Source organism: Nasonia vitripennis (assembly GCF_009193385.2).
Source record: "Nasonia vitripennis strain AsymCx chromosome 3 unlocalized genomic scaffold, Nvit_psr_1.1 chr3_random0003, whole genome shotgun sequence".
Classification (NCBI taxonomy): Eukaryota; Metazoa; Arthropoda; class Insecta; order Hymenoptera; family Pteromalidae; genus Nasonia; species Nasonia vitripennis.
The window spans coordinates 316,170-344,010 of NW_022279622.1; the positions used below are offsets into that span (position 1 = coordinate 316,170).

A 27,841-nucleotide genomic window follows, 5' to 3' on the forward strand; every position below is an offset into this window, starting at 1 on the left:
TTCCACGCTTCAGGTTTTTATCAAAATTAACAACAAAGTTATTTGCTAGCGCTTTAATATAATCAATCAAGCAATTTACACTTCTACTTTTATTGTCTAATTTCAACAGTATATCACACAATATACCGTTTTGAATGTAAAAAGTATTCATTGTTAGGGTTCACTTAGAGGAGATGAATGAAAGGTAACTTTGATGCAGTTGTGATGATGACTGCTCAAAAATTAATCTAAAAACTATCTATGCAAACAGTAGCCGTGAAAACGGCTAATGAAAAACTATTTGCAAGGATAATTGCTAGAGAAGTAGTTGTGAGAACGACTGATAATGATCGTGAAAATTATATATGCAAATAGTAGCCGTGAAAACGGCTGAAGAAAAATTGTTTGCAACGATAATCGGTGAAAACTCCTAATATTTATTCTTTTTTAAAGTCTAATTTCAATGCTTATTTATAATAATATTTAACCGTTAGCCTGCCACTCGAACGTGATCTCTAACACGGCAAATTTTTAACACGGAAAAGTACGGTAAAACTTTATAAATTAGTGCATCATTATATGCCTTTCAGGACGCTATTTCGCTGACGGATACGAAAACTGGTGTCGTCACCGCCTAGCAACCAAGCGCCGTACTATTGGTGCAGTGATGAACGCTGCTGCACATATACGAGGAATTAAGTACCCAGTGCAAAACTAGACTAAACTAAAATAGTTTTGAATAAAAAGATAATTTTGCAATAAATTATTTAAACTAATTGTTTGAACAAATCAATTTTGCGAAACTAATGCCAGATTTATAATCAGCGACCCCAATAACCACTTACAAATATATATATATATATATATAGCTTCCTTCAGTAGTCGCCCATTTGTTTATGGCCATCAATGCCATAAGGTTTATGGGTTTATTGTTTAACTTAGATTTTTAATTAAATATTATAACATTTTTTCAAAAATCTGCCCTTATGGGTCTTTTAGAATTTTAATAAACTTCAATTAAAAAAAAAAATTATTGTAATTGGTCGAAAACCACGAAGACCATGGTCTGTAGAGAATTTTGAAACAATAAATGTCTATAGGGCCCAGTGTGCGTCGGTAAACCACACTACACTGTTTTTAATTTGCCCTAATTACCTTGCCTAGTGGAGGGATTTCCAACAGTGTTTCCATAGCAGCCGTAGGTGTCGTTCGTATAGATCCCGTGATTCCTCTTACAACCAATCTTTGCACCCTGTCCAGTGCCCTGGTTTGAGTTTTCAACTCAAATTTAATGTCCCATACCAGTGCCCCATAAGTAAGTCTTGGTTTGATGATTGCATCATATAGCCATCTCACTTTATCCGGTTCTAGAGCCCAGGTATGGCCAAAGGCCCTCCTGCAGGTCTTTTTTGGCCAGAAAGTGCCTATTGCTTTCTCGCATTTTTCTTTAATATGTTTCCCCCAGTTGAGTCTATCGTCGAGCGTGACTCCCAGATATTTGATCTCCTTTACCAATTTCAGGTGGACACCATGGAGTTGATGCCCTTCCATTAATTTGGTCTTATGCCTGTTCGTACACAGCATGACACTGTATTTGTTGGGGTTAAGCCCCAGTTTTACTTTATTACACCATTTCTCCATCAGGTCGAGTGCGAATTGCATTAGACCTGATAGCACGTCTTCGTCGTCGCCCCTAATCAAAATGACAATGTCGTCTGCATGTGCCTGTGCGTTTATACCAGCCTCGTTCAGGATACGCAGCAGGCTATCCACCACCTGGCACCATAGTGTCGGTGACAGCACCCCTCCTTGTGGGTATCCCTTCGTCACCACTCCTTTGCTAGAGTACGATCTCCAGGTTGCAACTATCGTCCTGGTTATCAGCATAAAGCTGAACCACCTAGCGACAGTTACCGATACTGCGTGCTTCTCCATGCCTGCCGAAATCGCCTCGCCGCACAGTGGGAGAAATGGACAAAATTACAGCCACGCGTCATTTTAAATCGTATAGCCATGAATTTTTTAAATCTTTTTAGAATAGCATGAAGTTTGAGCTACAGGTGCGAAAATTATTGTATCACCTTCCCCTAATACCATCTGACCCTTAGAAACCACCCCTACCAAACCACAAGCAGGCTAACTCACCTAACCCTAAGAGCAGCGAGTTTAATCGCTTTATTTTTTATTAAAATGATTAGGCCTTACACCATTAGCCAGCTAACCACCTAACCAGTCACCCCCTAACCCCTAGAAACCACCCCAGCCAAACTACAAGCCGGCTAACCTACTTAACCCTGGGAACAGAAAGTTAAATCGCTTTCTTTGTTTTAAATAATTAAGCCCTACACCAAAAGCCAGCTAACTACCTAAATACCTACCCCTAACTCGTCTAACCCCCAAAAACTACCCCTACCAAACCACAAGCAAGCTAACTCACCTAACCCTGGGAACAGCAAGTTTAATCGCATTGTTTTTTCTTAAAATAATTAGGCTTTACACCATAAGATAGCTAACCACCTAACCAGTCACCCCCTAACCCCTAGAAACCACCCTAGCCAAACCACAAGCAGGCTAACCTACTTAACTCTGGGAACAGCAAGTTCAATCCTTTTTTTTTTTTTTTTTTTTTAATAATTAAGCCCTACACCAGAAGCCAGCTAACTACCTAACCATCCAATCCCTAACCCATGGAAGTGGAAACCCGTCAACTCCAAGAATATCTGTTTCAACACTGATGACTAATAGTAGAATCGTATAACCACGTAATTCAAGACATTATTACAAGTAAATTAGTCACATTATTTGTTAGCTGGAATTATTGAATGAACTGTTATTAGTCAGCAGTGTTGAAACAGATATTCTTGGAGTTGACGGGTTTCCACTTCCATGGGTTAGGGATTGGATGATTAGGTAGTTAGCTGACTACTGGTGTAGGGCTTAATTATTAAAAAAAAAGAAAAAAGGGATTGAACTTGCTGTTCCCAGGGTTAAGTAGGTTAGCCTGCTTGTGGTTTGGCTATGGTGGTTCCTAGGGGTCGGATGGGTTTAGGGGAAGGTGATACAATAATTTCCGCACCTGTAGCTTAAACTTTATGCTATTCTACAGAGATAAAAAAAAAAAAATTCATGGCTTTACGATTTAAAAAAACGCGTGGCTGGAATTTTCTCCATTTTCTCCCACTGTGCGCCGGTCGTGTAATTAAAGGCCTCCTCGATGTCTAGAAAAGCCAGCAATACTAAACCCCTGTTTTTCATACCCTTTTGAATGAAGCTAACCGCGTCCACCAGCGCTGTGTTCACCGACTTCCCTGTCTGGTAGGCATGCTGTTTGCTGTGCAGCGGCACTTCTACCAGTGATGACTCCTTGATGTATCTGTCAACCAGCCTTTCCAGAGTTTTGAGTAAAAACGAGGTCATGCTGATTGGCCTGAAGTCCCTTGCGACCGTGTGTTGTGTCTTACCTGTTTTGGGCAGGAAGCCACCCTCGCCTAACCCCATTCATCCGGCACATATCCTAGTGCCAAAAAAGCTCGATACAGTTTCTCAAAGGCTGGGACTAATATGTCCATGCCCTGTTGCAGCAGAGCTGGGAAAATATCTCCCGGTCTTGCCGCCTTGTAGGGATTGAACGTCTCTATAGCCCACCTGATCCTTGCCTTGTCTGTTACCCGTTTCGCCAGTCTTCACTTCTCTCCGCGGGCCGTCAGCCGTACGGCCTCTGACCCCGCCGCTTCCCTGAAGTCTGGAAACTTGGTGTCCATGAGGTCCTCTAAGATCTCTTGTCCATTCTTTGCCCAGTCCCCTATTTCCAATCTGATCGAGTCAGTCAGTGACTTCTTCGAGTGCTGCAGGACACTGCACAGCCTGGCCGTGTCTGATAACGTGTACCGGCTTTTGCAGTATCGCCTCTAACCCTCCACCCCAGCCTTTTCAATCTCCTTCTTATATTCTTTTTGTTCCGCCCTATACGCCTGTTCGTCCTTGTCACTCTTCGTGTGCAGAGACCGGTTGTATAGCCGCCTTACTTTTTTCCTGTGTCCCTCTGCTTATTTCACCAGAGAGCGACCTTCGTTGGCCTCTTCGGTCTAAGTTTACAATTGTTCTCGAAAGAACTTGTCCCTTATGTCCTCTTATGTCCCTTGGGATCCTGCTACAGTGATTTTAGCCGTAAGTTCATCTTTGTAGCCTACCCAGTTTGGTTTCCTAGGGTTCCTTATGAGTTGATCGAGCGTACTTTGTCCGCCGGGTCTGAACATAATATGTTGGTGGTCTGACATAAAAACCTCTTCCGATACTCTCTAGTTTATAACCTCAGACTACACATTCTTGGAGGCCCGGGTGATATCTATGACCTCCTTCATTACGGCACACAGTGGCGTGTTATGGGATTTTTGTGTTAAAATCGTAAATCTCCCAAACGAAATATGGTATGCTATAAGATAAAGTGTTCGAGAATATGGGAAAAATAGTCCCGATATTCAAATTGTTACGTAACCTCAAAAATGGTGCTCGAACATGGCAACTTTTGATAAAAATGTATTGATTACCACGCGAAGCCTACAAAAAAATAGACAAAATTAATTTCTGCGCATGTTTTTTAATGTATTTTTTCACGTTTAATCGAACTAATGTGGCAAATTTGCCATTGACTGTATAAGAGAACAACGCGAATTATTGCTTAAAATCGGTTTTTTCATATTTAAAATGCTCATTGACAGTTATTTGGATTTTGAAACTACTTTCATTCTACTTCTACACATATTTTCCAATGTATTTTTTCGAAATCCGGTGGATAAATTGCCGTAGGATGCCCCCCTTAAGAGAACAATACAAATTACACGATTTTAAGCAATAATTCGCGTTTTCTCTTATACATTCTATGGCAACTTAGCCACGGTAATTTGATTCAGCGTGAAAAAATATATTTAAAACATGTGCAGAAATTAATTTTGTCTATTTTTCTAGGCTTCGCGTGGTAATTAATACATTTTTATCGAAAGTTTCCATGTTCGAGCACTATTTTTTAGGTTATGTAACAACATTTGAATATCGGGACTATTTTTCCGATATTCTAGAACACTTCATCTTATAGCATACCAATTTTTATTATCCTAGCTCATTTCGTTTGGGGAATTTCGGATTTTGACACAAAAATTTAAAAACACGCCACTGTGCGGCGTTTCGAAACGTTGGTCTGTTTTGCACGTGTTAAGGAAGTCCATGTTCGTTGCTGCTAAGAACTTCAATAGACTTTCTCCTCTAGGATTGCAGTCTGTGCTGCCCCAACATGTGTGATGCGCGTTTGCGTCGCAACCCATTATAAGCTTGGTGCCTTCGGCTTTGCATTCTCTAATTAATGCGATCATTTCCTCCGGGGGGCACGCTTCTTTATAGGGAAAGTATGCCGCGGCAATCATAATGACTTTTCATTCGCCTCCGATGCCCTTGTAGTTAACCTAGCTGTATATAGACCCCTTGAGCAGTGGATGGCACCGTGTCTATCTGAAGCTCCTTGGCAATAAGGCACGTTCTAGTCGAAACGGAACTGTCACTGATCAATGTACCTATTCTGTTCAAGCCTGCGATTTTGCCATTTTAAATCCTAGGTTCTTGGATTAAGCAAATACTTCTACGCACCCTCGCTATACGTCTAGCCAGAACGGCCGAGGCGCTCTTGCAATGGTGCGGATGAATCTGCGTGAACTCTATGGTGGTATCCGGTACAGAACCTGCCCTATTCATATTACTCACGCAGTTGTGTCGCTCCCGATTAGTCATTTTGATCGAGAGCACCGCTACCAACATCTACCCAGTGATTACCGTGGTGAGGCCGGAATCGACGTCGTCCATCACCTCTTCTCCCGTCTGTCCTGACTCTTTCTGTCGTTTCCTTAAGGTGCGCCTGCCACCTCCCCAGAAAGGTCTGAAGTCAAGGGCCTTCAGTGCCTCGACCTAAGTCCTTTAGAGCAGTACTCAAATAGCCGTCTTCTCCTTCTTTAATTTATGGTCAACTTTTCATTATAGATCCACGAGAAGCAATTGATTAGCTTGTTTCTTCTAATGATGATGTAGATGTGACTATTATACATACTCTTGAAAATATATTAAGTGAACACAATACTCTTGCTCGATCTTATGAAATGATATTCAGTACATATCGTCAGATAATGAAATACAAATGCCATAAAAATGTTGAGTATTGTGCATCTACACAAAGCATAAAATACATCTTTTCATAACAGCGTGGGCGGAGCTCGACTTTAGAGTCATTTGTTTTGGCGCTAAAGTCATCAACTTAGGTACACTCTCTCACAGCGTGCGCGGGAACATTTGAAGCGTGCGTGGGGAAACCTATCCTGTTGCTGTCATTTGTTTTACATACGTATGATTGCGAAATTGTGTATCATTAGTGCAAAACATCTTGTTTATAACCTATGGGTCCTAACCGAAAACTAAACCTGAGTGATAACAGTTCTTGTGATACAGACGATATATAAGGTCGAGATGATGTTAATGAACCACGCTGAGGATGAATTTTATCGATTAACTGAAACACAGCAAGCTGCATGTGGTTCACCGTTGGAAAAACGTAGACAAAACAGTGATGAAAAAAGCGAACAATCATTTACTATTGAAAGCATTGACAAAAATATTTCTTTTCATTTTAATAATTGTAATGTTATCATCATAATTAACTGCAATGTACGATACACTATATTTGTGTTTTAGTTAAATTTTTTTTATAAAAGATGTAATAATTTTCTATTAAAAATAATTCATTTTTAAATTTGCAAAAATATTTTAGTTTAGTATAATTACACTCGTATATAGCGACAATGTGTGATTTAACGAACTTTTTGTATGAATAAGCTTTCATAGGAGCGTGGCCTATTTCACATTATGAAATAAATTTAATTTGTATAATATACTAATTTAGTATAATGCCGAGCTCCGCGACACTTGTTATGAAAAATAGCTAGGGAAACACGTGGTAGTTCGCGCCCGAGCGAAGCGAATCGTGTTCCCCTCGCACTAGTTGCATAATGTACTATTAAGTATATCCGTAAAGATGGTGATAGAGCATTTGTTCCAATTCAAAAAGATAATTCAATTTATCTTTTTGATGATTTAATAAATTTGATAAGTTTGGCGATTATAAAATTATGCCCGTACATGATAAAAACTAAACACGTCGTTAAGCTCCAAGTTTGTGAGCACTGAACGATAAGCTTTATAACAGATTGGGGTTAATCTGATCAACGAACAGGACCTCAGAAGACATTCAGTGCTCCAAGGGCTAGGTGCTTGTGCTGAAACATAACTACGGCGCCACCTAGTGTAACTAGCCTCACTACATCCACGAGAATAAGAAGGACAGATAGAAACGAGCAGCGCTGCCACAAAAAGCCACTATTGACGCCTCGACCCGGGCAATGAGTCACCATCATCGAGGATGAACAACGGTGAAGAAGATAAGGGTGTGAGTGTGTGCATGTGACTGCGCGCGATAGGGTAGGAAATTTCTTAGAAAATTAACTAGACTAGTATAAGTAAAATCGTAACTTATAATCTAAGTAGGAGTAATGTTCAAGTAGTCGTTAAGTAGGTATTATCGCATTTTGTAAGGCATTTTGTAATTCTCGTACTTTTTTAATTGTAAAATGGAAGGAATTAGAACCGGTTCGCTACCAGATCTGTGGAATGTACCGCCAGAACGGGGAATCAATCAAGTGATTGACCGTTTAAACATGAAAATCGAAGGTTTGGAACTTGAAGTTCGCACTTAAAACCGACAATTAAGTAACTTGGTGGTTAATTACCGCAATAATTATGAAAATGTATGGATGAATAATTTTTTGCGCAAAATAGCATGGCCAAGCTTCTCGGGTGAGTCGTAGGAGTATTCTAAAGAATTCCTATACGATCTTGAGCAGTATTTAATAATAAAATGAATCCCTAATAAATATTAGCCTATAATGATCGTAAGCGCGTTAAAGAAGAAACCATATCCATGGTTTCAAGCGGTAAAAAAGCGGCTCACTAATTTTGAATAATTCGGAAACTGCTTTCGGCAGACTTACACGACTCAGGAAAAAATCGATCGTGCGATTGAAATTTGGAAGGCGCAAAAGTATATGAAGGGCAGTCTCCTTAATTATTTTTACTTACGAGTCAGTGAATCAAATAAGTTTATGCCACCTTCTACCAAATATCAGAGAAATCGTGTCTTCATAAGTCAATTACCGCGTGATATTCAAATAGCCATAATTGTACGAGATCTCGTCAATACTTAGGAAATTGTAGAGGCTTTGACGCGTGCAGTCGAAATGTACGTAAAGGATGATTTGTATTCGCAAAAATATCCGCAAAATAAGCTTGATTATCTTAAGGAGCGTCGTGATAATCATAACGGTTCCTCTGACAGATCTAAACAAACCATCTATTTGAATTCAAGCAATAATAATAACACAAACAGTCAATACTCGTGCGATAAGCCAAAGAGTTACGAGTCGTACTGAAATAAAGTTTTATACTCACGATCTAGCTGACAAAACCAAAACAATAATACCCGGAAGAACGTTGCAACGGTCTAAGTTAACAGGGAAAATTCAAACGAGTTTTTTGAAGCTATCGAAGTCGTAGCCGAAATACATAATGGTGCAGAAACCGCCGACAATGGCGATTTGGAAAACGGGAGTGCGGCCTGCGATTAATAGGTTCCGTTGCGAGTTGCGATGTTGAGATACAGGACCTGGCTTACAATGTCTCGGAAGGTTATAATGATGATAATGGTAATGAGAAACAAAGACTTAAATGTCCTCGTTCGTTGGTTTCGATAAAAGAATTTAATTTTGAATGTTTAATAGACAGTGGTAGCAATGCTACGCTAATTTTCCAAGCAGCGTTCGAACGCATAAAACATAAAATAAGTGTAAAGATCCTATTGGTTTCAAATACTTACCTACCGGAGTTTTCGGAAAACGGTCGAGTAAGATAACAAAGCAGTTATACGCGCAATTAAAAATACAAAATATCGCGATAAAAACAATTTTATTAGTCGTCGAAAATCTAGTGTGCGACATTATTCTCGGAATCGATTGAATAGTGGATAACAAGGTAATTATTAGCGGTAAAAGAACAATGTAAGAATTGACAAGTTACTTATAAGTAATGAGTTTGTTAGTTTTTCTAATCAATTTTCCTGTTCATATACTTATTCGAAAATCGAAGCGTACGTTGAATGCTCAATGCTGTTGGAGAGTCGCAAAAGGCAAAAGAGCACAGCCCTAGATACTTGAAGCCACCGTTTTTGGAAGGCGCACACTACTTACAATACTCTTGCACACAATTTTCGTCGGTGATGTCGATGGCTCACTTGCGAGAGCCGACGTTCTCTTGTCCAGTCGCTGGCCAACAGGCTGGGTCGTACTTCTCTGGTGTGGTAGAAGTTAGCGGGGACGCCTTCTTCTCGTGATCTCACACACACTCTCTTTCGCACGCTATCGATATCGCTCGCTGGGGCCAATCTCATATACAAGATCTGAGGCGTTCGCATCTTTGGAGAAAAGCTATCTGTCTATCTGACAGACCGTGAATAATACGCGAGGCCCTGAATCTTGCCTTGCGTATAGGCAATGTCGCGTTTCATTAATGCGTGAATCTAGCCAATTTTGCATCTCGTTACATGTTTTACTACTATTTTCTTATCTCAGAAACGACAACACGTTTTGATCTTTTTTGTTTTATTTAATATTTATATTATATTTTTGTAAAATAATATACAGGGTGGACCATTTTAATCTATTATGGGAAATATCTCAGATTTATGGTTGGAAACAGAAAAATGTTTTAGACAAAAGTTGTAGAGGTCAAAGGGGGTCAACTTTTCGTACCAATAACTTTGACCTTGAACTTGTTTTTGAAGGCCATTTCAAGGTCAAGATCATTTTTTTAAATAGGAAGACCTACTTTTGACTCCGGATTTGAAAAGTGCAGAAAATTTTACGTTCAAAATGATATTTTGAACAAGGTCACGGAAGGTCATATGAAGGTCAAATTGTTAAATAATGTGTGTTAGTTCGGAATAACGGTAAGAAACATCAAAACGTTTTTAAAAAACGTTGTCAAGGGTGGAGAGTTTCAATTTCTGGTTACAAAAGCCTTGACCTTGAATTTTGTTCTCAAGGATATGTCAAGGTCAAAGTGATTTTTCAAGCGAGAACCCCTGTATTTGATCTCCGATTTGGTAAAAATAAGAGAATGCCCGTTGGAAATGCTAATCAAGGTCATGGTAAGGTCGTGTCAAAGCCAATTTACTGTACACTTCAAAAGTTAAAAATAAATATTTGAAGGTCAAAAGAACAAAGACCTTGAATATCTGTCTAATTTTGAGGTAAAATTATCTTTATAAATGGTTTTCTCGCGATTTTGGATACTTATCCGTTAGCCCGCCGCTCAAGCACGATCTCTAACACGGATAGTAATATTTGCACAGGTGGTACTTAGATGCATAACTACGAATGTAGTAATACCCTTATCGAACCGTCACCGACCGGTAAGACTTCACGGTGATTTTCACTCGCAAGATCCAACTACGAAGACGGCTCGCTAAGATTATTAAAAAAATATTCGAATATTTTCTCTCGACGTGCAACCCGTACTCGAACGGTGACGGTTCATTTATCTTTATACAGTAGTTAATTTTGTAAAAATTTAAAATGGCTGATTACCCCATGTTCGTGCAGCCGCACATTACGCTGAACGTTATCCAAATAGGCGACATCCAACTTACATTACCATTCGAGTTCTAACCAATAGAGCTCGAGAAGGACGATTACATCGTGAACGTCGTCGCCACGAGTATGGAGAAAATGACAATCGTGTTTTAACAGTTCTCGCAGTCGTTCACCTTATTCCTCACATTAGTTCTCGAGAAATTGAAAGACAACATGGAATACCAAAATCAACAGTTCTTAGGATCCTCAAAGCCCAAAGGTATCATGCTTACCACATCACATTATTTCAAGAACTAACGCTTCGGCATTTTGCACAACGTCTTTAGTTTTGTCAATGGGTATTACATCATCCAGAGTTGTTCACATTTGTTATGTTTTCAGATGAAGCAACTTTTAGAACACTGGGGAACTAAACAAACATAACTGTCATTACTGGTCAGATGTGAATCCACTTTGGCACAGAATAGATGATAATCAACATCGTTGGAGTTTAAGCGTTTGGTGTGGAATTGTAAATGGATATGTAATTGGTCCTTATTTTTTTAATGGTAATGTCAACCAACACAATTTTTTGGAATTTTTGAGAGACCATTTACCTGGCTTGCTTGAATATGTCAATTTAGAGATCAGGCAAAGAATGTGGGTGCAATTGGATGGTGCACCACCACATTTTGCACGGATTGTAAGAACCTTTCTTAACGAACGGTACCCAAACCAATGGATTGGACGTGGAGGTCCAGTTGCATGGCCTCCTAACTCGCCTGACCTAACTTCACCTGACTTTTACCTTTGGGGATATTTGATAAACACTTGTTAAGAACAGCAACCAACGACACGAGAAGACATGATGGAACGCATACGAACAGCTTGTGCAGAAATTCCAAGAAATGTCTTGCTTTCCACGGTAAGACATTTTTTTAGAAGAATTCAACTTTGTATCGACGCAAACGGTCGTCAGTTTGAGCACATACTCAATGGTTAGAAGTGAGAGGCAAGGGGACTCACGTTAAACAATCACTCCAGTGAGAGGCAAGGGGAACTCACTGTAATAAAGCACCCCAAAGGAAACAATACTATTACGTCCACGTCGTTGTTTCTGGGTAACGCTAAAAATAGGAAGTAAAAAGCTTTGAGAAAGTCATAGGTACTTGGCTGATTTTCTATCTTTTAAAAAATGTAAAATACCAAGTGAGAAAGATTTGTCTTAAAAAAATTAATGGATTTCATGTAATTTTTTGATATTTTAGGCTAATCTTACCTCAAAATTAGACAGATATTCAAGGTCTTTGATGTCTTTTGACCTTCAAATATTTATTTTTAACTTTTGAAGTGTACAGTAAATTGGCTTTGACACGACCTTACCATGACCTTGATTAGCATTTCCAACGGGCGTTCTCTTATTTTTACCAAATCGGAGATCAAATACAGGGGTTCTCGCTTGAAAAATCACTTTGACCTTGACATAACCTTGATAACCAAAGTCAAGGTCAAGGCTTTTGCAACCAGAAAGTGAAACTCTCACCCTTGACAACGTTTTTTAAAAACATTTTGATGTTTCCTACCGTTATTCCGAGCTAACACACATTATTTAACAATTTTCATAAATTTGACCTTCATATGACCTTCCGTGACCTTGTTCAAAATATCATTTTGAACGTAAAATTTTCTGCACTTTTCAAATCCGGAGGCAAAAGTAGGTCTTCCTATTTAAAAAAATGATCTTGACCTTGAAATGGCCTTCAAAAACAAGTTCAAGGTCAAAGTTGTTGGTACGAAAAGTTGACCCCCTTTGACCTCTACAACTTTTGTCTAAAACATTTTTCTGTTTCCAACCATAAATCTGAGATATTTCCCATAATAGATTAAAATGGTCCACCCTGTATATCGAAGGAAAGCAATCCCTTACGAAAATAATGTGCAGACATTTGTGCACAGGTCCGTCTACACATTATTTTCATAAGAGATATAAAGCGTTTTCGATTTTGCACATCTGTAAAAAGTTTCGCATCAGTATAGTAAAATAAATAATTAATATATGTATAATTTTTGTTTCAGCTTGTAATTAAAAACCTCAAAAATGAAATTTCTAAAAAAATCGCAATTCCTAACTGCGATGAAATTTTTTATGCTGGAACTGGTGTTGTTTTACTACGTGAAGCTGAACAAGTATCGTTATTTGATATACAACAAAAAAAAATCTTAGCAGAAGTTAAAGTTTCTAAATGTCGATATGTGATATGGTCGACTAATATGGATCATGTTGCACTTTTATCAAAACATTCTGTTGTATTATGTAATCGAAAACTGGAACATTTATGTTCAATTCATGAAAATGTAAGAATCAAATCTGGAGCTTGGGATGATTCTAATGTTTTTATATACACAACCAGCAACCATATTAAGTATGCAATCAGTAATGGTGACCATGGAATTATTCGTACTTTAGATCTTCCAATTTACGTAACTAAAATTAAAGGAGATCAAATTTATTGTTTAGATAGAGAATGTAAACCTCGAATTTTAAGAATTGATTCAACAGAATTTAAATTTAAACTATCTTTGATTAACCGAAAGTATGATGAAGTTTTACACATGGTCCGATCAGCTAATCTCGTCGGTCAATCAATCATAGCATATTTGCAACAAAAAGGTTATCCAGAAGTAGCTTTGCATTTTGTGAAAGATGAAAAAACAAAATTTAGTTTAGCTCTGGAATGTGGTAATATTGAAATTGCTTTGGAAGCAGCTCAAATACTAAATAAAAAAGTTTGTTGGGAAAATCTAGCACAAACCGCTTTATTGCAAGGCAATCATCAAGTAGTTGAAATGTGTTATCAAAGGACAAAAAATTTTGAAAAATTATCTTTCTTATATATGATTACTGGTAATTTAATCAAATTAAAAAAAATGATTAAAATAGCTGAAATTAGAAAAGACTTCTCAGGACAGTATCAAGGTAGCTTGCTATTAGGTGACATGGAAGAAATAGCAAGAATTTTAAAGGTAATCCTATATAACATTATATTTATTATCACACACTAATATTATATTTACTTCACATCTTATATTTACTAAATTTTTAAGAAGTAGAGTGACCTATTTTGTGATTCTTTTCTTATTTAAACTTTTTGTACAGTTTCTTAATTTTTGCGAAGACATCATCATAAGGGTAGCAATTTCACACCCGTCTCACCGAATATCGAAGCAATAATTTCCCTCCGGGAAACCTATTCAATAGAGGCAAAGCATGTATATAAGAGAAAAAGTTCAAGTAAGAAATTATAATCCTATAAGATCATTCGTTAAGTGAAAAAGTATAACTAACTTTGAGCAAGACACTGCAACTACGATTCACTCAGACAACTGTTACGTCCAGAGAATTAAGAGTGTCAGAAAGGTCCAAGAAGGTTTTGGTTGTGGGGGTTTTAGATAGATAGATGGAATAACTTTAGACGCGGCAATTAAACCAACAACACAGTTCGGATTTATTAAGACAATTACACAGATTAACGTCTCGGACCCATAGGCGCGCTCTGCGCTGGGCGACGCTGCAAACGAAAGTGAATGATCGATATCGATAGAGTGAGGTGGGCTGGCGGGTGAGGATTATCCCTCGCTACACCGTTATAGATTGATTACAATATATTTCTTACACGGCCATCCACGTGTAGATCGTCCTTAATTTACGGTTCGCGTCAATTGACAGATAAAGCGAGATTTTGGCATAATCTCTGAGTAGTGCTTCGATGAATTACGCTACTACCATTGACGACAGCTGCGAAAAATTTCTCGAGTTAATTGTTATAATTTAATCTTTTGGGCGCTCTGCTCACTCGATGCCTTTGACTTGATTCGGACTCTCTTTCGCTACATTTAACATTTCATTTTTACCCGGTATTTTGCTCTCGTATTAATCTTGTACGAATTCATCGTGCTCATTTATTTGAGGTTTCCATAATTTTAGTTAGGAAACGTGAGCATTGGTGCTCTTGCGTTTCGCACCTTTGTTTTCGCTTAACTGTATTATGCCTTAACGTGTCACCCGGAAGTGCTTTTGTTACAATTAATAAATTACGTCGATTTTCATATTGCAATTTTGTGGTTTTGTCGGTAGCAACACGGTTCTTATCGTATCTCGTTTTCATTTCTTGTCGTTTTTGTTTAATTCTGTTTGCGAGTTTAGCATGTAGATTAATATGTTCTTGATTATACTTTTCATTTATTTCCGTAAAGTGACGTAATGCGTAAGTCGTCGCGTTTTGGGCCTCATTAAGATCCCGCTGAATGTTTTTCATTTTCACATCCCAATCTTTACAATCCTTTTTTAATTGTGTTAGCTTGCATAAGCGCAACCTGGCCGTTGGCTTGCGGATGTCTAGGTGAAGTTAGGATATGTTTTATGCCGTGCTTTAAACAAAACTCATTGATGTCTTTGCCGTAAAATACGTTTCTCGATCGGAGATGATGCGTACCGGTGCGCCGAAGTCACAAACAATATTTTCAAAAAACTTGAGTACATTTGATGCTTTTGTATCTCTCATAGGAGTTAGCAGCACGTATTCTGTCAGATTTTTTATTAGATAAACAAAAACAAAATAAAATAATAATAATAATAATAGTAATAATAGTGGAGAGGAGATGCAATCGTCGTAAGACCGGAACCGGGAAAAACTTACGCCGAGATCTTGGGACAGATCAAGGCAAGAGTAAAGCCGGAGGAGCTGAATACGGAGGTTAAGTATCTCAGCAAGACAAAAGAGGGCGGCGTTCTGATTGGCGTAGGTAAGAGTGATGATAAAATGGAATCACTTAAAACGGCCATCCAAACCGCCATTGGAAAGGCAGGCACAGTCAGGGGAAAGATCTCCAGAATCACACTGGAAATTAGGGACATCGACAGTCTTACGACGCAGGACGATGTCCGCAGTGCTATCATAGCCGAGATGGGCGAAGAAGATGCCAAAGTCCATCTGTTCGAGCCGAACACTAGGGAGTAGAGGGTGGCAGTGGCCGAAATAGATCAGATTAAGGCCACCACTCTGCTCAAAAAAGGGAAGATCCGTATCGGCTGGATAAACTGCCGAGTGAGGTTTCGCGCGAACCCCACGCGATGTTATCGCTGCCTCGGTTACGGACACGTAAAGGCGAGATGTAAAGGACCCGACAGGAGCGCTAACTACTGGAAGTGTGGCGCGAGTGGGCACAAGGCAGCACTATGCACTGTGCCAACCCAACAAAGGAGGTATTTCTTATGCAAAGACACTAAGATGGCCGAGGACAAGACGGTGCATGCACCAGGCACCGGTACGTGCGCGGTCTTCCGGGCGGCCTTAAAAGCGGGAAAAACACAAGGATAATGGCGCGGATACTTCAAGGCAACCTGCACAGCAGTAGGCTCGCCCACGATCTTCTACCGCAATTTGTCGCAGAGGAGAAATCGGACATCCTCCTGATAAGCAAACAGTACACGGATCGAGACACACCCGGCTGGGTGTCCAACGATGCAAGGACCGCCGCAGTCTGGGTTCCCAGGCGCGGAATCGCAGAATCAGGGACGGGGGATGGCTACGTACGGGTAAGGGTGGGTCGCATCACTTACTTCAGCGTATATCTCTCACCGAACCTTACTGCGGCGGATTTCGCGATACGTCTAGGGGTGCTAGAGGACGCAATAAGAGACGTATCCGGGGAACTCGTCATTGGGGGCGACTTCAACGCGAGGGCCACAGAATGGGGTATGACGACAAATTGCAGAGGCAGGGCCATTCTCGAGATGGCAGCTCGACTAAGCTTAGTGGTAGCAAACGAGGGAAACACCACTACCTACCGCAGACCAGATTTTGGGGAATCTATACCGGACGTAACTTTCGCAAGCGAAACGACAATCCGAAAATCAGGGATTGGCATGTCATGGAGGAATATACTGCAAGTGACCACCAGTATATACGTTTTGACATCTAGGACGACCACAGAAACAGGACCAGAGAAAGAAAAAAGCAGACGCCACGGTGGAATACCCGGCGCATGAACCGGGACAGACTTGCTGAAGAGATGCAAAAGGCGGAGCTCTCATCAATTGAGCTCCCTCAGCAACTGAGCGGACGCGAAAAAGCCGAAGCACTAGTAGAACGTACAACACGTTTCATCACGGAGTTGTGCGACGCAGCTATGCCAAGGGTGTCTTGCGGCCATATAAGACACCCGGTATACTGGTGGACGGAGGAAATTGCAAAACTCAGAAAAGATTGCTTTCACGCTAGGAGGGAGGCTCAAAAAGCTCTGAAAAGAAAGCCTGAAGCCCAGGACTTGTACTAGAGACACGACCGTGCGCGAAAAAGGCTGAGGGACGCGATAAAGGAAAGTAAGCGACGCTGTTGGACAAAGATTGTCGACGAAGTGGAGAAAGATCCGTTTGGCGACGGATATGCGATCGTTACCCGAAAGATAGGCGAAATGAAACAAATGGAGCCCATGGAGGCAGAAGTGATAGAAAAGGTAATCGATGGGCTGTTTCCCACACACCCCATCAGACCTCAGGCAGAAAGAACGAATGTGCCGATAGACGAGATACCCCCTTTCACCGAGGGCGAGCTTATCGCGGCAACCTCATCCCTGAAAAGCGGCAGAGCACCAGGACTGGATGCTATTCCGGCGGAAATGCTGAAAGTCGTCGCAATCCAACGGCCGGAGCTGCTACTGGAAATGTACAATCTGTGCCTGATACAGGATGTATTCAGCTCGAGATGGAAAAGGGCAAGATTAGTCCTTATCGAAAAACCGAAAAAAGAAGCGGACGCGGACACTTCTTATAGATCATTGAGTCTATTGGATACGATGGGAAAGACGGAGGAAGCGCTGATTAAACCGCGAATACTTAGCGCCGTATGCGAAGCGGGAGACCTCTCTGATAAGCAGTATGGCTTTAGAAAAGGATGATCGACCATACGGGCCATCAGAGAGGTAACAGACGCGGTAAAGAGGGTAGAAGAGGTTAGACACGCGACTAAAAAATAGTAATAATAGTAGTAGTAGTAGTAACAATAATAATAATAATAATAATAATAATAATAATAATGTTCGGTATAGTAATAGTGAGGATGAGGCTGATATTAATGACTCGCACGTCTATGTATCGCTTAGGGATATAAACAAATCTGACAACATTGTGGATGTTGACCAGTCTCGCCTGGAGAAACCGGCTGAGTTTCAATCGCCAAAATGCCGGCATCGAACTCGGAATCCTCGTTCTGACCGTAAGGGTCTCTCTAGCGAAGGCGGACGTCTATCGCCGACGGATGAGATGAGTGATGCTGGGACGGCGGAGCTAATCGTTTCGAATATTTTTGACGGGTCAAATGATCCGGCGACTCAGGGTCATTCATCGAGTTACATCCAGCGGGGTCGATCTCCATGGGTTACTTTGTCTAACCGTGGACTGGCCAATGACTTAATGCGTGCGAAGGGCAAAATTACAGCATTCAACACCAGACACATCAACGTGACGCTTTTAAGCAGGACACGAGTGACAGCCTTATTCGAAGTAAAATTTTTATTCATGAATTTTTAAGCAGAGAAGCTTTTATTCAATTTAATAGTCTTAAAAAACCCGCACAGGGTTTAAAATTTAAATATATCTGGCATAGAGGCGGTCGTTTTCTGGTTAAGAAGCGAGACGATGAAATGTCATACGCGATAACTATTGCTGCATCTTATAAAAACTGTGACAGCACAAATGCAATGCAGGACCAGAATTGACTAGAAGAGGGTGTGAAAGAGCCTGTATGCAAGGGCTTCAAAGCGGGCTTTGTTAATGCAACCTCGCTTAAGGTAGTTCACCGGCTACAGTGGTGCTCAATTAGGGTTTTCATTAGAAAATTCCTTTTTTAAGATATTATACAGTGTTATCTAGTGTCAAAACCTTACAATTCATAGTGTCAGGCATTAGAATGGTGATATAAATTGTTTTGGGTATAAAATACTTTCAGAACTTGTAAGAGAGGGGAACACTGCGCACTTATATAAATATACTGATAGCATGGGATGAAAACTTTAAATTGTTGTATCTTAAAAAAAGCCTCGTTTGCCCTATCCAACGTTTTCTTTATGACTTGTATTGCTATTTTACACCATAAGCTAGTTTTTAAAAAATATTCTAAGAAAACTCGCTTTGCAATTCATCTAAACGTCCTCAAAATTCGGACTCGGTATAGGCTTCCCATGTTAAAATACAAAATTTTAAGGTTCAATATCTCTAAAAATAATGTCGCTTGGGGGGTAAAAAAAAAACACGTTGTAGAATACACTTAATTGAACATGTAAGCAAAGTTTAAGCGATATCCTAAGAAAATAAATATTCCGGTGAACTACCTTAACAAGTATATTGAAAATTTCCGTCAGTGCCTCGCGAGTGCTCGTCCCTTTTACCACGTTGATCAGTCTCACACATGGATTGATGTTATCTTTGCTGATAATAATAACGTAGTGCTAGACGCCAATAACATCATAACGTCCTTTCCTAGCAAACATAAAATCATTGATGTCACAATCGACACCCAGATATCAAAGTCACTTCCTAATCTTATCAGCTTCTCATATAGGGATTTTAAGTCGATTAAACAGAAGGAACTTCTTCATCTCCTCAATGCCTGTGATTGGTCATCAATTAGTTGCCCAGATATAGACGTCAATAGTAAATTTGAACTTCTCAGCTCTAACATCATGGCTGCTATTGACAAACTTGCTTCGTTAAAACAATTCAGGCATAAAAAGAAAGGCTTTCCACCGTGGGTAGATGCTGATCTGAGACACCTGCATGATCAGCTTGAATCGATTCGGCGGCGGCATAGACGTACTCATGACAGGGAGTTAAGGAAACAATACGAGTCTCTCGCTGCTAAAGTAGAGCAACGCAACTTGAAAGCGCGAGAGGCCTTTATTTAGAGCCGTATCTTTGAGGCCTTGAACAACAACAAAAATATTTGGAAAGAACTGCAGAACCTTGGCCTTCTGCATAAATTGAAAGAAGAACTGCATGGCTTCTCACCGGATGAGCTAAACAGCCATTTTGCCGGAGTGTCAGTCTCCCAAGCAGAGCCCAGCAAGGATCTTGACGACATCATAGCGTCAGCTACCAACGATGGCTTTCCCTTCCGCGTAGTGACCTTTTCAGACGTACTTGTTGTCGCACACTTCTCGTCGCAGGCCGTGGGAGATGATGGTATACCTCAGAACGTCATCGCAAAGGCTCTTCTAGTTTTGGGGCATCATTTAGCCAGTATTTTTACCACCTCTCTGTATAAAGGAATCATTCAGGGAGTCTGGAAGAAGGCTAATCCCGTGCCTCTCAAAAAGTCGGTAATACCATCAGCTGCCTCTGACTTCCGTCCAATAGCACTTTTGTGCTTTCTGTCCAAGGTTCTTGAGAAGATCTTTCATGATCAAATTTCGGAGTACATTGAATCAAGGAAAATGCTTGACTACCGCCAGACTGGTTTAAGGCAACATGATAGCATTCAGACTGCGGTGGGTCAGGTCGTATATAACAAATCGTAACCAATGAGTGGTTACTATGTCAAATGGAGAATCTGATTGACTCAAAACTAATCTCGCTGTACCGCAGGGTTCGGTTCTGGGTCCCCGCCTTTTTAATGTGTGTGTATGTGTGTTTTATATGGCGTAGGCAGAGCAAGCTCTGTACAAGTGGCCCTCCGACACCGGATCCCCACAGGTACTTTCGTTGAACAATACTTCCGTGGGCCCGTTAACAAACCTTTTTTTGGCTTCTTCTTTGAAGTTTTACATTTCCGTACATCCCCCATCCACGAAGGTGATTAGGGGTTCAGAGTTAAACTCCTCTTCTTCATTCTGCATCGTCCTGCCGTCTTCTTCCTTCTGCATCGTCCAGACGTCTGCTTTCTGCCGCATCGTCCGATCGTCTACTTCGAGCAGCATCGACCGGCCATCCTCTGGACAGACTCGACCCCGACACCTACGTTCCTCAGCATCGGTCTGAGGAGCACTTAGAGGTACTCAATCCTAGCTCCTACGTTCCTCTGCATCGGGCAGGGGATTTAGATTTAGATTTAATTGTTTTTTATTGTTGTACATTGTGTTGTACATATACAATTATAGTATATTATAAAAAGAATAAAAATTTTGTGTAAGGGTGCTAGTGCGTGTGAAGAGTGTGAAATGGAATGAAGTGAAATGAGATGAATGAGAATGTGTGTATGTTTGTGTGATGTTTATGTGTTTTCCAGATTGAAGTAATTTTTAGCTGCTTGTTTAAAGTGTGATATGGATAGTGTGTTGCGAAGATGAGTTCGAAGGCTATTCCAGAGGTAGGAGGCGCTGATGAAAAATGAATTCTTCAGCGTCTTTGTCTTGAAGGACGGGATGTCCAGTGGAGTCACTTCACCCCTAACAGGCCTGAGCGCGACGTGGAAATCAAAATAGGCTAATAGATAAGTAGGTATTGAGGTGTTGAACATTATTTTTAGAAAACAGGCCATGAAGTATTTCCTACGTCCGGCGGTGTTAAGCCATTGCAGCTCACGCCTGTAAGGGGAGATGTGCTCGTCCCTCCTCACACCGTAGATATAACGGATCCCCGTATTGACAAGCCTCTGCAGTTTTAAGTCAAGTTCCTGAGTCAGGTCGCAGTAAGCAAGTGAGCAATAGTCAATGAGGGGAAACAGGAGTGCTTGCACTAAATGTTGGTGCAATCTAAGGCTAGTGCTTTTCCGAAAAAAATAGAGACGGTACATTAAAGAGTGAGCACATTTACAAATTTGTGTAACGTGCTCTTTCCACGTAAGTTTGGAGTCAAGCACCAGCCCCAGGTTGCGCACCGATGATTCAAAGTTGACCTGGGTTCTCCCTATATTTATATAGGTGTTAGCAGTAGAAGGTAGAGCGTTTATATAGTAGGGGGAACCCAGCCAGAGCCCGTGTTGGCTGTTGGCGGCGTGCGGGCTAAAAAAGCTTCAAGATCAACATCTGTAGTGATGATGGTGGCCCGTTCGTTGTCCTCGCCAGAACGGATAAAGATCCTGCCACCCCTCACGAAAGAGCGGCACCCCCTTCTCTTCTTTGCCTCCAGCCTGGCCTTGACTCGCAGCTTGTGGATGTCTGGAGGAAGCAGCTCATTGATGTTGATGAGTCCCTGGTGGTCTGGGCAGAGAGCTCTCGCTTCCTCCAGTAGTGCATCATCCAATTCACTAGTGTGAAGCTTGCGTTTCCTGGCTTTGGCCACTATGATGCAGCGGGCCAGCGCACTGGAAGAGAGAGTGACAGCTAGAGGTGGGAGTCTGCTGTCACCTTGCGCATTGATGTTCTTTGCGTCAAGTCTCCCCATGATCCTGACGGCTGCCACGTCCCGCTTCAGAACCGTGGGATCCAGTGCAGCCAGGACGCAGAAAGCCAGGAGTTGCAGTGACGTCTCCTGGGTATAGGCCAGGTCGGTGATCACCACCACATTGCCCGCAGAGCGCTCCTGCCTCCTCTTGATCTCAGCCAGCTCGCTGCGGAGGTTGTTGATCTCCTTCGAGGCCGGAGCAATGCTGTTTTCTCAATAAATGCGAATAATAATTCTTCACTCGTACGCGATGTTGATGTATATAATATTATACATCTTTATACTTCGGCCGAGTGACAAACACTATATTGAATGGCTGTTGCCTCTTTTCTAACACAGCAACTGTACACTCGTTTAAGACAGCGGTCGCGCCGCGTTTTTGCGCAGCAACGCTACAAAAATAAGGAGAGCTGCCGTGCAAAACTGAGGGTATATTCCGCTGCGCAACCCATGCACAGCACAGCGCCCTCAAGAATTTTTCAGTGTACGAGAGAACATAATTTTTATTAAAAAAATTCTATTATAAACAAGTCTCTTTCTTAAAAATGGCATTGCTAAGTTTCAAAATTTTTAAAGTAGGATTGACATCCATTGAACTATATTTCCTTAATCATTAATTAACATATCATCATATTTACTTATTTTAAAATGCTCGAAAAAACCATAAGTTTGTTTACTATTTTTCACATATTTATAATGCAATAATCCATGTTTTACATTAGTTGTCGTAACTATCAAAATTTCATTTAACCAACAAGTTACACTCTCATGATATTTCTTTTTCATAGTTAAAAATAATGCAATAGGACGAAAAGCAAACTTTTTAACATCCGTACAATCTCCGCAATGTACGCAAAAGTTTTGTAAAAACTAAAGTCATCCAAATATTATTATAGAAAATATTTGAGTGTTCTTCAATCTCCCACTCTTCCCGCTGATACTCTGGGCTACAGCTGACCAGCCAGCAGCAGTACAACATCTGCACCGCTGCTAGCCAGCAGTGGCAACAGCAGGATCTACGGCGGAGCGACGAACGCATACCTATATATATATCTCGAGACGAGCGGCGCGGTGTGCACGTATATATGAATGTGTGAGAGTAGGAGTGATGACGCAGTGGCGGCATGGCGCGCGCATCCCTGTACGCGTGTATAAATGGATTTCGTAAATAGGTGTGTATGTAAGTGTTGATGTAAGTTCAGTAGCTCCAGCGCAACTTCAGCGCCTAATTTCTACTTTAAAACGTATCTGTTAAAAACTTAGAATAATTACATTTCGTATACTTCAAAAATTTTAGATTCAAACACGATAATGCAAATTTAAGCGTATCCATCTAAAATCATATTGTATAAGCTACATTTTTATTCCTCTGTTTATCCGTACCTTCTTTTCTCTTCGTCATTTCCAACCTTCTTGAGGATAGTCCTTACATAGTTGTTTACTGCATTCCAATCATCCTCCGACGTCAACATAGTTGTTATCATTGACTCAGGTGTCACTCTGGTCTGGAAATAACACTCGAATTCTTCTTGCTCCATTTGGTATCGCGAACAGTCACTGTATGAGACAAGACTACATTAAGGTTCAAAAATAAACTGTGAAATCATTGTTGATCAGATATTATGACTTTATTGAAATCTCCTAACGATCAGGTCCTTGTGTGACCTTCTCTCACACAAGTTGTCGCCGAGAACTGACGCTCTACTCATTAAACGCCGTCGAAAACTCGGGCCCGCTAAAACAAAGACGCTTTCCCGAGGTCTACCGAAAGTACTCGAAGCAGTGCGCGCGCTCTATATCTATAGCTACATACGCAGTGATGTGCCCGCGCGAACGCCTCTCACCACTCGACTCTCTGGCCTGGCAGTCACAGATCGGCCCTTTAGCCTCTCCGCACTGAAAGTGACCTTCAAAATCCGTGGAGTAAACTCCCTACTGAGGTCGTGGCAGTCTAGGAATGATTATAAAACCACTCCTAACCGTATTGGCCTGAAACCACGAATCGCCTTGTCGATTCGCACATATGAGAGCCAAATGACGGAGAAACGTTCGCTAAAACTACTAATAGGTAGAATATATTATTAATAAAGAATAAATACGCCGCACTTGCTATTATCCCTAGTAGCTCTCGGTTACGTCCGGAACAGTCACAAAGAACATGCTCCGCATCTTCGTTAGCGTCTAAATAAGCTGGGCAGTTCGGCGGTCGTTTAATTCAAATCGGTGCAGATAAGCCCGGAAGAATCCGTGTCCGGTTAAAAACTGTGTGAGGTAGTTCGCTTTCTATCGGCTGTTTATGAAACCAGTTAGTTTCAAAAATACTAAGGTTCAAACATTTTTTTCCTTACCCTGTATACTCTGTATAACTGAAAACTGCATCGCTTGGATCTCAGTTATACAATTATAGCTATGCGAGATTAAGAGAAAGAAAGAGAATTATGATTGAGAACGACGGCGACCCCGAGGATGATGATGAATCGGAGGCTCATGAGTAGGAGGCCAAGGAAGCCGATAATGATGAAGCTGTCAACACCGATTGGAATTATGAAGATGAAGACGAGAACACGGGTGCTGCTCACAAAGCTTACGAAGAGGATATAGACCGCCAATCGAACCGCTGGTCGTCGCAATTACATCAAGTAAAATTTAATGTGGGTCACCCGGTCATCTATGGCGACGACAGCGCTACAAACGGTTCGTCGCGGATAGTCGGCGGCATCGGTCGTGCCAGTACCGCTTCAGCTATGATAGTAAATGAGGCGGAAGAAGGAGATTTGAAAGCCAAAAATAGTATATTGCACGGGGGTACGTTATTGAAGTGAATACTTTTATAGGTTGCCAAGTACACTTTTACTGGGAAGTGAATTGGCGAGCAGCAACCGTGGTACCGCTCGGTGGCTCGACAGACCAATCGTCACAAAAGCAGCGGCAGTTTTCTCCTCCTATCGCGCTCTCTCCTTTCACATCAGCCACACTTCTATAACGCGCTGTAAGCGGCTATTGGTTTTTCTTGGTTCTTCCAACTAGACCGTGGAAGAGTATAGGATTCGCACGTGTTTGTTCCCAAGCTACAAAATTTAGAACGCGTATGTACCGAAATACGCTAAATTTCAGTAAAAAGTGAAAATACAAAAGGCGCGTGTAGACCTGTACGATTAAACAGTAGTAACAAAACAATGTGGATTTTGCATACCCGTGGGCAAGCATTTCAACAGAAAACAAATTGCTGTACTGAATGCTTTTTATCACACGGGCAGCCAAGAATGTACAACCCTTTTACACACAGCCGACAAGAGACCCGTGCTTTGCATATGAGAGTGTACTTTAACCATCTTGCAAGGTGTAATCAAAGATCAAAAATCAAAGACTTGCATAAGAAATGGCTCAAAAAGCACAAAAACGTGCTAAAAAAATTGATGAATCGCAATAATACTCGCAGCTATCATCGAATTTCTTGTCTCGAAGCTATTTAACACTAAGTCAGCAGACTAGACGACGACTACCACAAGTACAGAATGGATTGCGTGAGAAAAATGATTGTCATGCCTGAAGATATGTTTTCGCGTATGCGAAACGCTCAACTAGCAGTAACATCAATACCAGTAGCAAACACTTGTGTGAAAACTCTGTTCAAACGTGTGGCGACAACATTTTAAGACTCGATTCTGAGATGCACGTGATTTCACATTAGAACAAATTCACATACGAGCCCCCAGTATATCCAAATCATCTGCGTAGCCTAGTATCTGCGTTGTTCCATTAAGCGTTGCGCCCAGCTGGCTAACCTGCATTTTTCTAACGGCATACTCTAACGTTAAGTTGAACAGCACCGTAGAGAGCCCATCCCCTTGTTTTAAACCATCGCGTATCATGAAGGGTTCTGATACATTACCGCCTACTCGGACCTTTCTCGTGCTTCCGTTCAGACATATTTGAATGAATCTCACGAGTTTTTTCGGTACACCGAGAAGTACTAGAATTTGATACATTTTGCTTCGCTTAATAGAGTCGTACGCTTTTTTAAAATCTATAAATAGTTGGTGTATGGTTTCGCAAGATTCCTACTTTTTCTCTAACAACTGTCTTATGGTAAACATTTGATCGCTCGTCGATCTGTTGCGCTGAAATCCGCACTGATAATCTCCTACTATATCTTCCGCGAATGGAGTGAGTCTAGCTTGTATTACGTTTGACAGAACTTTGTAGCACGTTGCTAAAAGTGAAATACCCCTATAGTTATTGCAGTCTGTCTTATCCCCCTTTTTAAAAATCGGTATAATGATAGATTCCTTCCAATTTTCGGGTATTGTTTCATTTTTCCAGATGGCACATACTAGTTTATAGATTTTTAAAGTGAGCTCGACGCCCCCATATTTGAGTAACTCAGCTGGTATAGAGTCATTTCCCGCGGCTTTGTTGTTTTTTAGTTTTTTAATCGCGGCCTCTACTTCTTGGTAGCTCGGTTCCTCCACGTGGGGTTCAGCAGTGTGAATTTCGTCCCCTAATTCTTCGCTATTTTCGTGCACGTTTAATAATTTATCGAAATAATTTTTCCACAGCGACAGTAATTCGTTGTCATTTGTTACGAGGTTCCCGTTTTCGTCCTTCATCAATTGCGCTCTACTCCTAAAACCCTTTCTGATGGCGTTAATCCCTCTGTACATTTCGCGGGGGTTATTTTCCTTACTGTTAGTTTCTATTCTCCTAATAAGATTCTTTTGATACTCCCGCTTCTTATTTCTGTAGATCGCGCTCGTCTGATTCCTTACGTTAGAATACTCTTCTACGGTCCTATCGCTTCTATTTTGTAAGCTATCTAATTTAGCCTTTTTGCGCCTTTCAAACCAGAGTTCGCACTCTTCGTCAAACCATGGTTTGCTCTTTGGCTTTTTCTTTTTACCCAGTACTTTGTTCGCGTCCTCTTTTACCGTTTTTTTCGATGCCCCCCCCCATAAGCTATTCGGTTCGTCATTCCCCTCCGGCGATGTGTTTGCGTCTTCAAGTGCCTGAAACCTGTTATTAATTTCTATATGGTACCTAATTCGCTCTGTTCTATCTCGTAGCTTCTCAATATCGAAGCTTTCTACCTTGTTTGCTCGCTTACTATTTTGATTCGCTACTAGTCTAGCTCTTAACCCGTTAAAGCCCATGCTAAGACTGGTTGAGATAGCGACAAACAAACTGTGCTATCCTTTGCATAAGTGAAAAATAAAATATACGTATTTTTTTTTATGTCATTTGCAATTGTTTATAACAAATTATTTAAACAAATTACAAAAAAATTCATAATTTTCAAAATCTGAATGCGGGAATTGATTCTGGAGGTAAAATTGAGACGAAAACCTATATAACACTTTTTTTTCAGAGTTCAATTTGTTATCTTTATGTAGAAATAAACTATTGACAAATAAGTGTTTTCATTCTCTTGCATGGTATGTGGAATCATATCAGTATTTTTTACTGATAAATTTTGAGATCTTATACTGTAATTGGATAAGTTTATTTCATTTCGCAAATCCTTCCGTGTTAGAGATCACGTTTGAGTGGCGGGCTAACGGTTGAAAACATTCAGGGAATTTTTTGGAATTGGAATTTGAACATGTCGGACAAGAACGGAATGGTATTGTGAGAAATGTTCTATACCTGTTTGCAAAAGTCATAAAGTAGGACACGGCAATGAACAATAATTCAATCCCACCGAACATATTTACAATAATTCATGTGAATATTGATGGATAAATACAATAATTAGCTTCATTCTATACGATTT

At 40.7% G+C, this 27,841-nt stretch overlaps 1 protein-coding gene across 2 annotated transcripts in view; it reads left to right on the forward strand.

Moving 5' to 3' along the window:
• LOC100116669 (coatomer subunit alpha) overlaps positions 1-27,841 on the forward strand; it is a 93,485-nt gene that overhangs the window by 57,141 nt on the left and 8,503 nt on the right. For both annotated transcript variants that reach the window (XR_512087.4, XM_008206483.4), the window contains exon 3: positions 12,771-13,718. Coding sequence is in view for 1 of the 2 variants with exons in the window: in XM_008206483.4 (XP_008204705.1) it covers positions 12,771-13,718 (948 nt within the window). In the remaining variant the exon portion in view is untranslated. The remainder of the gene's footprint in view (positions 1-12,770; positions 13,719-27,841) is intronic.